The sequence below is a fragment of the Bos mutus genome, chromosome 7, assembly GCF_027580195.1.
Source record: "Bos mutus isolate GX-2022 chromosome 7, NWIPB_WYAK_1.1, whole genome shotgun sequence".
NCBI classification, from domain to species: domain Eukaryota; kingdom Metazoa; phylum Chordata; class Mammalia; order Artiodactyla; family Bovidae; genus Bos; species Bos mutus.
In genome coordinates this window covers 80,194,835-80,208,493 of record NC_091623.1, presented here as the reverse complement: position 1 = coordinate 80,208,493, position 13,659 = coordinate 80,194,835, and the positions used below count along the sequence as shown (strand labels likewise).

The window sequence follows — 13,659 nt, the reverse complement described above, 5'->3', positions numbered from 1 at the left end:
CTAACACACCGGCCTGACGTGGGTGGGTGGATGTGTGGGTGGGGGGCTGCTGGGCCGAGGTTTCTGTGTATTATCATCAAGGATACTAAAGAAAAAATAAAAGTGTTGGTAGTTGCCCCATTTTCCTGCAGCCTAAGCTTCTGCTTTTCTCTTAACTGTTACAACTTATGTAAAGCAGATGGCCCTGAGCCTTTCACTCTGAAAGCTCTTTTAGGAGCTCTTTCAGGTGGACATGGACCAAGGAGGGTTGAGGTCATCCTGGGGTCCCTTTGAAACCTGCTCCTCAGGCTTCAGGTATACCTGCTCAGAGTGCAGAGTCTTCTCTCTCCTTTTCCCTGCTCCTTGTGCCTTACTCCAGGCTCATTAACAGGAAAGTTTCAGCAAGAGAGCTGCTGGGAGAGGCAAGCATTCCTTGGGACATAAAGGTCCCTGGTCTTGCTGGAAACTTACCAAGGATGCAAGTTCGATAGAAAGAGTCCCTCCCTGCCTTGGAGTCTTGGCTACTCCCACTGGGAGCACTCACCCATCTGGTGGAAGCCACATGTCCTTGGCAACAGCTCCAGGGAGATCTGCCAGGGCTCCAGGGTAGAGGACAGTTGCTGCTCTTCCCATCACAGGAGCAGGAACTTCCCCTCTCTGTTGCCAGGAGAATGTCCCCCTGGCATTCCTTTCTACACTGACATGCCATGGCTCACACTTCTCTCCTTGAAGGGCTGTTTAATGGGAGCATCATCTGAATCATCCCCTCCTAGGGCTGGTTTGAGGATCAGAGGCAGCTAGGTATGTTCACTGGTTTTCAAAACTTAACTGACTGTAAATATGATGTCCCAAATTAGATAGGATAGGATAGGATAAGATGAAGCACATGACAAAAGAGGGATTGGGAAGGGGGTGACACCTTCCACCCGGGGACTGAAAACAGCTTTCTGGAGAAGGTTTCAGACTAGCTCTCCATGTACCAAGTTCATCTGGCAAGGAGGTGTTGACTTGAAAAATATTCTCAAACTGAATTTGAGAATCATGTTTTATTTGGTGGGAAGTTTTAGGACTTCAAGCCCTGAAGAAAACATCTCAAGTAACGCTGAAAGCATTTCTCTGAGGAGTGCGCAGGGGAGCTAAGTTATACAGAAGTTTTGCAACAAAGGGCAGGTAGGTGGAACATCAAAAAATGATTGTTAGTTCAAGAAAACCAGATATCCCAAGTTAAGGAATGTAGTACTTTTCTATTCATGGGAAGATGCAAGAGTCTGGACTCACTGAAATCATTCCTTTTATATGCTCCTCAGCTGTCTGGGGCCAGTATCTTGTGTTTTCATATTGGAGTTTCCTCAGGGTTCACCATAGGAAGTAGCTGCAGTCTGATGACCACTAGATGGCAGGCATTCTTTGTTTCCTTCCTGAGTTCCTTCAGGGCTCACCCTTGGGATGACAGCAATCCCTGATGACTGTGACTTCCTTTGTTTACTGATAAGGCAGGAAATATTCTGATGCTCAGAGATCAGCCTCTGGTTCCCTTGACATTTCTCCTGGCCTTCAGGCACCCTGGAAAGGAACCTGAGAGATCTGAGGTCCTTTTGACCCCCAGAGGTCAAATTGAGCACAGAGGCGCAATCCAGACTTAATGGGGGGAGTTTTGCTTTGGAAGTTTCACAGGTAGGGTCATTCTGAGTCTGGCATCCATGGGACAACTATGCTGGCTGGTCTCTGCCTATTTGGAACTCCATGTGGATTCAGTTCCAGGGCTGCACGGCCTGGGAGACCTGAGCATGGAGTGTGGGGACATGCTCTGTGATGCCAGCCATCCATCCCCATCTCTGAGCTTGTTTTCACATCTGTAAAATGAGAGGGCAGAATAAGTTGATCTTGAAAAGTCCCTTCTAGCTCTGAAATTCCCTGCTCTTGTGGCATTTAGATTTGTCTTATTTCCAATAATGTTTCTGCCGAGCATCCTGTCCATTATCAGGGTGACTGAAAGGCCAAAATCAAGAGGTCATTTTCTGGACTGCCTGAGTACTGTTGGCAAAGTTAGCCTCTGTGACATGTAACGAGGCACCAGCCTTAAACTGCCCCAACACCTCCCCACCATTGTTCTTCATTTTACGCAGCCTGGGCCTGGGACACAGAAGTTCAGAAAAGAAGTAGTCTGTCACCAGAGCTGTTCCAACTACTGGTTCCTTTGCTCTGGGTTGGGACATATCCAGCTGTTGTCTCAAAAGGACCCACATGGGGTCCCTGAAGACAGGGAGGGCCTGGGAAAACTGCCCTCAGGTTTCCTCACCCTACTCCCATTAGGACAGAGTTGTGGTGAATGTACCAGAAATGTTCTCATCAGTTAGTCCTCAAAGGCAAGGATTCAGGGAGCAAAATGTAGATGAATGGTGTAAAGTGCTGCGATGAACAGGAGGGAGCCTCAGAGGTTATATTTCAAAAGCCTACAGCATTTTTTGGTGGGGTGGGGGTGTTCCTTATCTGGGTTTTCTTTTCTTGTTTTTTCTTTGAAATTAAAAAAAAATTGAAGTACGGCTGATTTACAATGTTGTGTTTGATATATGATATATATATATAAATATATATATATATAAATATATATATATATATATATATATAAATCTCATTTATCAGATTCTTTTCCACTACAGGTGTCAACTGGGAAATACACACAACCTAAAAGTTGAGAGATATGTTTCATTCAGTGGACATTTTTAGGACATCAAGCCTGGGAGGCAGCATCTCAAGTAACACTGAGAAAACTTCTTTGCAGAGGCAAGAGGGGAGCTTGGAAATACGAGTTTTGCAACAAAAAGCAGATGGTTGAATAAAAGGTTACTGTTAATAAAAATAAACTAGATATCTCAGGTTAACTATAACATTTTTCTGGAGAAGACTCTTGAGAGTCCCTTGGACTGCAAGGAGATCAAACCATCAATCCTAAAGGAAGTCAACCCTGAATATTCATTGGAAAGAAGATGCTCAAGTCCAATACTTCAGCCACCTGATGTGAAGAGTTGACTCATTGGAAAAGACCTTGATGCTAGGAAAGATTGAGGACAGGAGGAGAAGAGGACAGCAGAGGATGAGATGGTTGGATGGCATCACCGACTCAATGGACATGAGTTTGAGCAAACTCTAGGAGTTGCTGTTGGACAGGGAAGCCTGGCATGCTGCAGTCCATGGGGTTGCAAAGAGTCGGACACAACTATGCGACTGAACTGAACTGAACTCAGCTATTTGGGGCAAGTATCTTATGTTTTCGCATCCTGAGATTCCTAAAGCTGCACCCTTGAGGGGTGGCTGCAGACTGGTAACCACTAGATGGCAGGCATTCTTTCTTTCCTGAGTTCCCTCAGGGCTCTTGCTCGAGGTGCCTGAAATCGGTGATGACTGTAATATCCTTTGTTTACTGATATGGCAGGCATCATTCTTTGTCCACAGAGGTTATTACAAGATATTGACTGTAACCCTATCTGGGTCTTACCTGAAGCCTCTTTGCTTCTTGATCACTGACTTCTCAGTTCAGTTCAATCACTCAGTTGTGTCTGATTGTGGCCCCATGACTGCAGCAATCCAGGCCTCCCTGTCCATCTCAACTCCCGGAGTGTACCCAAACTCATGTCCATTGAGTCAGTGATGCCATCCAACCATCTCATCCTTTGTCATCCCCCTCTCGTCTTGCCCTCTGTCTTTCCCAGCATCAGGGTCTTTTCCAATGATTCAGCACTTCCCATCAGGTGGCCAAAGTATTGGAGTTTCAGCTTCAGCATCAGTCCTTTCAATGAATAATCAGGACTGATTTCCTTTAGGATGGACTGGTTGGATCTCCTTGCAGTCTATAGGACTTTCAATAATCTTCTCCAGCACCACAATTTGAAAAGCATCAATTCTTTGGTGCTCAGCCTTATTTATGGTCCAATTCTACATCCATACATGACTACTGGAAAAACCATACCTTTGACCGGATGGATATACGTTGGCAAAGTGATGTCTCTGTTGTTTTTTTTTTTTTAATATACTGTCTAGGTTTGTAATAACTTTTCTTCCAAGGAGTAAGTTTGGCTATCAATAGGGAACAGTAAAATAAATTGTGGTTCATCCACACAATGGAACACACTGAAGTTCTTGAAAAGAATGAAAGAAATTGTTGCTTTGGGAGGTGAAATAGACAGCAGAAGGAGGAGGAGAAAAGGAGACATTTTTCACTGTATGTCTTTTTCTCTGTTTTGTATTTATTACCTTTTAAAAATGAATACAATAATTTACATTGAAAATGCAGTTGGGGAAATGGGGCAAAGAATGGAGGGCTTCATAGAAAAAGCGGATTCTTCTTTCTTTATGATGCCTAAGTGATTGTCAAAGACAAAATGCACTAGAAAGCTAAAGAGATTATTTTATTCAGACTATTATAATACAGAGAATGTTTAGTAATGAGGAAAGTCTCAAAGAAAAGGAAGAAAACTGGGGTTTTGTAAAACAAGAAAGTCATTGAGGAAGAGCAGAGGCAGCTCTTAGACTATGTGAGAATGAAGTTGTCTTTCATGGTTAGTCCCTTAGCCATTTGCGGAAACACAAAAAGGTAGAGGGATTGCTTAATCATTCCTAGTTTTAGGCAACTCATGAACCATCTCATCCAGTTTCATGGCTTTAAATATCATCTGAGCTCTGAGTTAAAAGTCATCCAAAGTTTGGAAATATGGCTTGAGGATAAATGCATATCCTTTCAATGTCGTTTCACAAGCTCAGCTAAGGTTTATTTAATATTCTAGGCATATCCTTTCAGTATCTGTGTTTCACAGGATTGTCAAAGGATTATTTAATATTCTAATATGTATGTTTGACTTTGCTACTTACTATTTGATTAGAGCTTAGACATTGTGAGGTTCTACCCTGAACTTGTAAATTTCTGTCAGATGGAAAAAATAATCCCAAAGATTTAACATATTATTCTGTAGCACACTGACTTTTTAAAAATTTTTTACTTTCAGTTCAATTGAGTCGAGTTGCTTAGTCGTATCTGACTCTTTGCGATCCCATGGACTGCAGCATGCCAGGCCTCCCTGTCCATCACCAACTCCCGGAGTTTACCCAAACTCATCTCCATTGATTCAGTGATGCCATCCAACCATCTCAACCTCTGTCATCCCCTTCTCCTCCTGCCTTCAATCTTTCCCAGCATCAGGGTCTTTTTCTAATCAAGTGGCCTTTTCCAATAACCTCTTTGCATCAAGTGGCCAAAGTACTGAAGTTTCAGCTTCAACATCAATCCTTCGAATAAACCCTCAGGACTGATCTCCTTTAGGATGGACTAGTTGGATCTCCTTGCAGTCCAAGGGACTCTCAAGAGTTGTCTCCAACACCACAGTTCAAAAGCATCAATTCTTTGGCACTCAGCTTTCTTTATAGTCCAATTCTCACATCCATACATGACTACTGGAAAGCTTTGACTAGATGAACCTTTTTTGGCAAAGTAATGTCTCTGTTTTTTAATATGCTGTCTAGGTTGGTCATAACTTTTCTTCCAAGGAGCAAGCATCTTTCAATTTCATGGCTGCATTCACCAGCTGCAGAGATTTTGGAACCCCCAAAATAGTCTCTCACTGTTTCCACTATTTCCAGTGTTTCCCCATCTATTTGCCATGAAGTGATGGGACCAGATGCCATGATCTTAGTTTTCTGAATGTTGAGCTTTAAGCCAATTTTTTCACTCTCCTCTTTCACCTTCATTAAGAGGCTCTTTAGTTCTTCTTCACTTTCTGCCATAAGGGTGGTGTCATCTGCATATCTGAGGTTATCGATATTTCTCCTGGCAATCTTGATTCCAGCTCGTGCTTCATCTAGCCCAGAGTTTCTCATGATGTATTCTGCATATAAGTTAAATAAGCAGGGTGACAATATATAGCCTTATACTCCTTTCCCGATTTGGAACCAGTCTGTTGTTCCATGTCCAGTTCTAACTGTTGCTTCCTGACCTGCATATGGATTTCTCAAGAGGCAGGTCAGGTGGTCTGGTATTCCCATCTCTTTAAGAATTTTCAACAGTTTGTTGTAATCCACACAGTCAAAGGCTTGGGTGTAGTCAATAAAGCAGAAATAGATGTTTTTCTGGAACTCTCTTGCTTTTTCAATGATTCAACGGATGTTGGCAGTTTGATCTCTGGTTCCTCCGCTTTTTCTAAATCCAGCTTGAACGTCTGGAAGTTCACAGTTCACGTACTGTTGAAGCCTGTCTTGGAGAATTTTGAGCATTACTTTACTAGTGTGTGAGATGAGTGCAATTGTGCAGTAGTTTGAGCATTCTTTGGCATTGTCTTTCTTTGGGATTGGAATGAAAACTGACCTTTTCCCATCCTGTGGCCACTGCTGAGTTTTCCAAATTTGCTGGCATATTGAGTGCAGCACTCTCTTTTCTTTTTTGAAAAATTTATCTATTTTAGTTGGAGGCTAATTACTTTACATTATTGTAGTGGTTTTTGCCATACATTGACATGAATCAGCCATGGGTTTACATGTGTTCCCCATCCTGAACCCCCCTTCTACCTCCCTCCCCACCCCATCCCTCTGGGTCATCCTAGGAGTGCAGCACTTTCACAGCATCATCTTTTAAGATTTGAAATAGCTCAACTGGAATTCTGTCACATCCACTAGCTTTGTTTGTAGCAATGTTTCCTAAGGCCTGCTTGACTTCGCATTCCAGGATGTCTGGCTCTAGGTTAGTGATCATACTATCGTGATTATCTGGGTCATGAAGTTTTTTACCTTACCTAGCATTTTATCCTGTCAGCTCTTTATTAGATAGCCCATACTCTCAACTCTTCAATTACTCTTTGAGCCATCTTTACCATCCTATTGCTTGCTTCATCAATTAATATAAATGAAATAAAAATACTTGACATGTTTCTTTTATGTTTATATGAGAGTCAGGTTTTTACCTTTCAAAAAATTATGCTTGGACAGCTTTGGAGGTCCCATATACTTGCTTGAGTGGACTCACCTGAGGGAACAGGTAAACTTTGCTGAAGAAGTGTACCTCAGGGCTGCTTAAACCCAAGCATGGCTCCCAGAATAATGATTCCCTGGGGGCTAAGAATTTTTTCTTTGCTGGCTCTCTGGTTTTCATTTTCTTGTTGTTCTTGATGTTCTGTATTTGTGTCTTTGCTTTTGTTTTTAGTTCTTGGGAAAGATTAGTTCTGTGCTGCACATGACTGATAATTGATTCTCCGTTGATAGCAGCAAAAATTGAGAATCTGTTTTCATGCATTTGCTGATATATGCTAGAAGGATGATAGGGAAAAATAATTCTTATTGTATGTGTTTATATTTGCTATTTAACTTAAGGCCCTGTGAAGTTCCATGTTAACTTGTAGATTTATGTCCAGTAGAAAACACAGCTATAAAGGTTATGGTTTTATTATCTTATAGGACTTTCACCATTTGCGTACCTTAGAAATCTTATTCTAATATTCTTTGATTTTTTAAAGGAAATTTTCTGATAGCCCATGCAGACTCAGTTGCTTTTAGAACTGGTTTTACTGTCTGATAGCTTCCCTGGTGGCTCAGATGGCAAGGCGTCTGCCTGCAATGTGGGAGACCTGGGTTCGATCCCTGGGTTAGATAGATCCCTTGGAGAAGGAAATGGCAACCCACTCTAATACTCTTGTCTGGAGAATTCCATGGATGAGGAGCCTGGTAGGCTACAGTCCATGAGGTTGCAAAGAGTCAGACATGATTGAGCAACTTCACTTTCACTTTTCCCATTCACTAATGAGTTAAATAGAATTTAAAGGAAGGGGATGACAGAGGTTGAGATGGTTGGATGGCATCACTGACTCAATGGAGATGAGTTTGGGTAAACTCTGGGAGTTGGTTATGGGCAGGGAGGCCTGGCATGCTGCAGTCCATGGGGTTGCAAAGAGTCAGACACAACTAAGCAACTCAACTGAACTGAACTGAAAGTAAAAATTTTTTAAAAGTCAGTGTGCTACTTTAAAATACAAGAGCAGCAGAAAGGGTTTTCAATTTTCTAAAAGAAAAGTGATATGATTGCAAGATGAAATGTCTATATTTATTGTTCTTAGAGCTCTCCACCACACTGCAGATGTTTCATCAAGGACAACTGCTATCAGAGCTGCTGTAAGACATGCATCTCACTGCAGATAGTGTCACAGTCAACTCCTCAAACAGAAGACTGAAATGATACTTCTGTTTTAGAGGGTTTTGGTGTAAAGAACTTTTCGATGTGGATAACACAGCCTTGCTTCTTGAATTTAAGAAACACTATGAAACTAATCTATCAGTTTTTCTCTGATACCGCCTGCCAGAATGTGCTGCGAAGAATCTTTTTTCCATTCTTACCACTTCTGAGTGAGAGAAGAGGAAAGGGTGGATAGGTTCTAGTGTACTAATAGGCAATTCAGCTGAGGCTCTGTGTTCCACTTCCTTTCTGCTTGCAGTCATAGGCGTTTGTCTTGGCAGCTGCAGCAGTTTGATGAGGAAAGGAAGTGGCAGCCCATCAATCGCCTCTTCTTGAAGCCATACTTTTTGCATTTAAAGAAGAGATCTGCCTTAGAGCTCCCCAAACTGACAATCTTTGGGCAACCATCTCTATCTTTCTCTTGGGTGATGAACTCCAGTATCAAACTCAAGGCCCCTACCAATCACAGAGCATCCCTGGTAACAGCCATAGTTATACACATTGCATATGCACATCAGGGTGCAGGATGCATAGAGGACTCACAGAGACTCACAGATCGCACACTTGCCATCACATTTTCCACATAGTTGTCCAATGGTTTGAGGTGGGAAGAGCGGTACCTTCGAGTCAAGACCCTAAGGAAGTGATGGGAACCCTGAACTCCTCAGGTTTCAATACCATTCCTACTCAGACAGTGGGGACAGGAAGCTCTCACTGACACCAGCCTGCTCGCAACAAGAGCAAGAATTGTGTTTTTGTCTGTACAAAAACCCAAAACTTTGACAAGCTCATCCAGAAAAGGGATGCGTGGTTCAATCCTCCCCTTAACAGTTTTTTTTAATCATCAAGTTTATCTTTTATATATTTATTTATTATTTATTTTCTATTGGAAGATAATTGGTTTTCAACGTTGTGTTAGTTTTTGCTGTACAACAATGTGAATCAGCTATAGTATACATATATCCTTTTCCTCTTGAAGCTCCCTCCCACCCACCCATCTTACCACTTTAGGTCATCACAGAGCAGTGAGCTGAGCTCCCTGTGCTATACAGCAGCTTCCCACTAGCTATCTATTTTATACGTGGTAGTATATATATGTCAGTGCTACTCTTTTAATTCATCTCACCCTCTCCTTCCCCAACTGTGTCCACAAATCTGTTTGCTATGTCTGCTATGTCTGTGTCTCTATTCCTGTCCTGCAATAGTGTCATCAGTACTGTTTTTCTAAATTCCATATATATCCATTAATATACGATATTTGTGTTTCTCTTTCTGACTTATTTTACCCTATATGACACACTTTAGGTTTATCCATCTCCCTACAACTGCCTCAGTTTCACTCCTTTTTCTGGCTGAGTAACATTCTATTGTGCTTATGTATCACAACTTCTTTATCCATCCATCTGTTGATGAACATCTAGGTTGCTTCCATGTCCTAGCTATTGTAAATAATGCTGCAGTGAACATTGGTGGGGGGTAAATGTGTCTTTTTGAATTATGGTTTTTTCAGGGCATATGCCCAGTAGTGGAATTGCTGGGTCATGTGGTAATTTCATTTTTATTTTTTAAGGAACCTCCATACAGTTCTCCATAGTGGTTGTATCAATTTACACTTTACTTAACAGTTTTTAAGATAATGAATAAAGAACATTTTAAAATATCCAATGACAGAGATGGTAAATGAACATATTAAAAAAGGGAGAATGTTTTATAGAAACTTTCTAGTCAATAACACCAAGAAGTGCCAGAGGGTCAGGGGGCGTTGTTCCAATCTGGGGCACAATGTCCTTGGTGAACTGACTCCACAATCCAGGGAGGGCTGCTCTGATCAGTCAGTTGGGTTTGTAGGTAAACCAGTTTATCTTCATCACCTTGAAGAAAATGGGCCTGAACTGGAGGGAGGGGCCTAGGAAAGGTAGAATAGAGAAATTTCCAGAAGAAAGAAAGTCTTGCACAGTCAGAATTCCCCTAGAATATCTCCTCTTATCATTTGAAAATAAGAGTTGATGGAGATGTTTGGGGTGCTCATCCACAGGGTTGTAGAAACATTTTGAAGAAATGTACTGATTGGTTAAAATGGGAAGAAAATAGATCTGAAAAAAGGAACCCAGAAAAACCTGAGAGAGCTTCATCCTAAAACTCTGGCAGAATATTTAGGGGTAAGAAAAAGCTTTCCAGAAACAAAAATTATAGCACGAGGAGGACTTTCATCCTCATCCATGAGGGGAACACTGTGGGAGTGGACTGGACTAGGAGGGGGTGCCTGTTACTGGGAGCCAGTGAGGAAGTGGAAAAAATGCCTCACTGGGCCAGGTCCACCTCCGGGCTCAGAGATTTTATTCTCTGCCACTCCTCACTGCCATCCATCATTCTCCCCTCTGATGTGACTAAGGAAAGTTACTTCTGTTTTCACAAATTTCCAGAGACTCCACACATGCTACATCATTCCCCTCAGTTTGCAAATTAAACTCCAACAGAAGGAAGCCTCTTGCAAAGTTCTCTTTTCATCTCAGCTGCTCCAACAAACTCTCCCTGGGGGATGTGGAGAGGAAAACTGGGGCATGAGGACAAGTGACTTAACTAATCTGAGGTCCAGTTTTCTTGCCTGCAAAAAGTGAATGATGTTCACCGTGAAATGTTTATGGTGACATTAAACTGAGTCATCAAGTCAGCTCTCCCTGGTTGGTCCTAAGAATCATAATTACTATTAGTGTCATTGCTAATGACATTCTCTAGTCTCCATTCTCTCCAAGCCTGAAAACAGAACACAGAGCAAATGCCTTCCTGTGGCTTGGTCCAACTTCCAGAACCCAGTTCTATCCTTTCTCTTCTGTCTGCATGCAACTAAGAGTATTTTTACCCCAGGAAAAGATGGTTTTATTGCACATGTGTATAAGAGCTAGTCCAGAGCTTAGCTATATGAGTACAAATAATCCCAGTGGTTCAAATAAAAGTGTGTGAAAATAAATTTGAAATAACAGATCAAATTCTCCCATTTATGTTTCAATCTTAATCCCCCAAAGAAAAATAATATAGCTAATTTTCCTAGTTTATTGATAGAAACTGAAATGATAAAATATGGCTGATTCAATGGAAATTTGCTATATGACTCAGGGAACTCAAACTGGAGCTCTAACAACCTAGAGGGGTAGGAAAAGGAGTAGCGGGGTGGGAGAGAGCTTCAAGAGGGAGGGGGCATATATACAACTATGGCTACTTCATGTTGATGTGTGGCAGAAATCAAACCAATATTGTAAAGCAATCATCCTTCAGTTAAAAACAAATAAATTAAAAAAATGACTGATTTCATTGGAAGTTTGCATATATGTATATATAACATTTATGCATATTTTTATGTGAATATACCAATAAGCAAGTACTTACTTCTTTCATCATGAATCTAAAAGACTGCATTTTTATTCTTTGAGAAAGTCATTATAATGATTCTGGTACTAGAGTGAAGCATTCACATTCTCTAGAGAATTTTACTAACTTCTTTTTTTGTCATCTAGAAGTATTTCATCTAAGACAGTAGTGTGAGGGTATATCTGTGTTATACATATAAATAAAACACAAGTGATACCTCTGTAAACATAGAAGGAACAAAGCACTGTGTTTGGCATATAGTAGGCTCTGACTCTGGAGAAGGCAATGGCACCCCACTCCAGTACTCTTGCCTGGAAAATGCCATGGGCAGAGGAGCCTGGTAGGCTGCAGTCCAGGGGGTCGCGAAGAGTTGGACATGACTGAGAGACTTCATTTTCACTTTTCACTTTCATATATTGGAGAAGGAAATGGCAACCCACTCCACTGTTCTTGCCTGGAGAATCCCAGGGACAGGGGAGCCTGGTGGGCTGCTGTCTATGGGGTTGCACAGAGTCGGACACGACTGAAGCGACTTAGCAGCAGCAGCAGCAGCAGGCTCTGACTCTATGGTGGAGGTTACCAGTGAGGAAGTTAGGGTCAGGGCATTCTCTGATAGTATGAACAATTTCAATTTAAGAGACCAAAATCCCAATGTCTTATTTCCACACTGCTCTTGAGTTTACAAAATCCTGCATTCCATTTTAAACAAAATGATCAGTTCAAAAACAATGGAAGGGGAAAGCCTTTTTATTTTTTTTCCAATCAGAGTTATCTAATAGTTCCTTGGGATTGAAAAAGACCTCTCCAAGGCTTCAGGTTTCATGATTCTTTTATTAATAAGATAATTGAACCTCACATAGAGTTTATTTATCCAACATCACAGAGTCACAATATCTGGCCTGAAGTTCAGGTTTGGTTGCCAATTCTGCAATGGTCCAGCCCCTTCTTCAGGGCTCCCATCACCTCCTGGTTTCTCAAGCTATAAATGAGGGGGTTGAGCATAGGAGTAAGGACTGTGTAGAAGATAGATACCACCTTGTCATGGCTTGGGGCCCGGTAGCTCCTAGGTCTCAGGTAGATGAACATGGCTGCACCATAGAAGAGGAACACAGCTGTCAGGTGGGAGGAACATGTGGCCAGAGCCTTTTTACCAGCTTGAGTAGAGCACATGTGGAGCACAGTTCTCAGGATGCGAGCATAGGAGGCCACGATAATGGAGAAGGGAAGAAACAGCATGATGATGCAGCAAGCAAAAGCAAAGTTCTCAAAAATAGATGTGTCTGCACAGGCCAGCTTCATTAAGGATAACATCTCACAAAAGAAGTGGTCCACCTCCCTCAAGCCACAGAAAGGAAATGTCATTACTACCACCATCTGGATCAAACCATCTATTATCCCAAAGGCCCAGGAGCTCCCAACAATCTTGAGACAGGCCCTCTGACTCATAAGGATAGGATAGTGAAGTGGATGGCTAATGGCCACATAGCGGTCATAAGCCATAAGTCCCAGCAAGAGCCCTTCAGATCCCACGAGAGAGACAAAAAGACCCATTTGTATGCCACAACCTACAAAGGAGATGGACTTCCTGCCAGACAGGAAGTTGACCGCCATCTTGGGCACATTGGTGCAGACTAACATCAGGTCCATGAGGGAGAGCTGACTAAGGAAGAAGTACATGGGTGTATGAAGTCGAGAATCCATGTAGATGAGGCGGATGAGGAGGACATTCCCACAGAGGGCCACTATGAAGACCATCATGACTGCTGAGAAAAGAACAAGGTCAGTGGGACTGTGGGAAAAGATGCCCAAGAGGACAAAGTCATCTGAAGATGATTGATTCAACCATATCTCCATGGCTCAGCTGATGTTCCTGGTCACCTGAGAACATGGACAAAAAATATTGGATTGACTGAAATTTATTTATAAATTCCTCTATATTCCTCTATATATTCCTCAGCTTCCTCTATATTCCACATCTTCAGGCAGCTGTTATGTTTGTAACTCAAGAATGTTTAACAACATAAGCTTTGGGACATTGAAGCAGGCAACCCTTCATATCCCCAACATAGCAACAGGAAACTTTCTAGTATACAGAATTGGACTACATA

At 41.9% G+C, this 13,659-nt stretch overlaps 1 protein-coding gene across 1 annotated transcript; it reads right to left on the bottom strand.

The window, feature by feature from the left end:
* Positions 1 to 12,457: 12,457 nt before the first annotated feature.
* LOC102287500 (olfactory receptor 2V2) lies at positions 12,458 to 13,405 on the bottom strand. Its single transcript, XM_005891104.1, has one exon. It carries the CDS (start codon positions 13,403 to 13,405, stop codon positions 12,458 to 12,460), a length of 948 nt encoding a protein of 315 aa, XP_005891166.1.
* Positions 13,406 to 13,659: the final 254 nt, after the last annotated feature.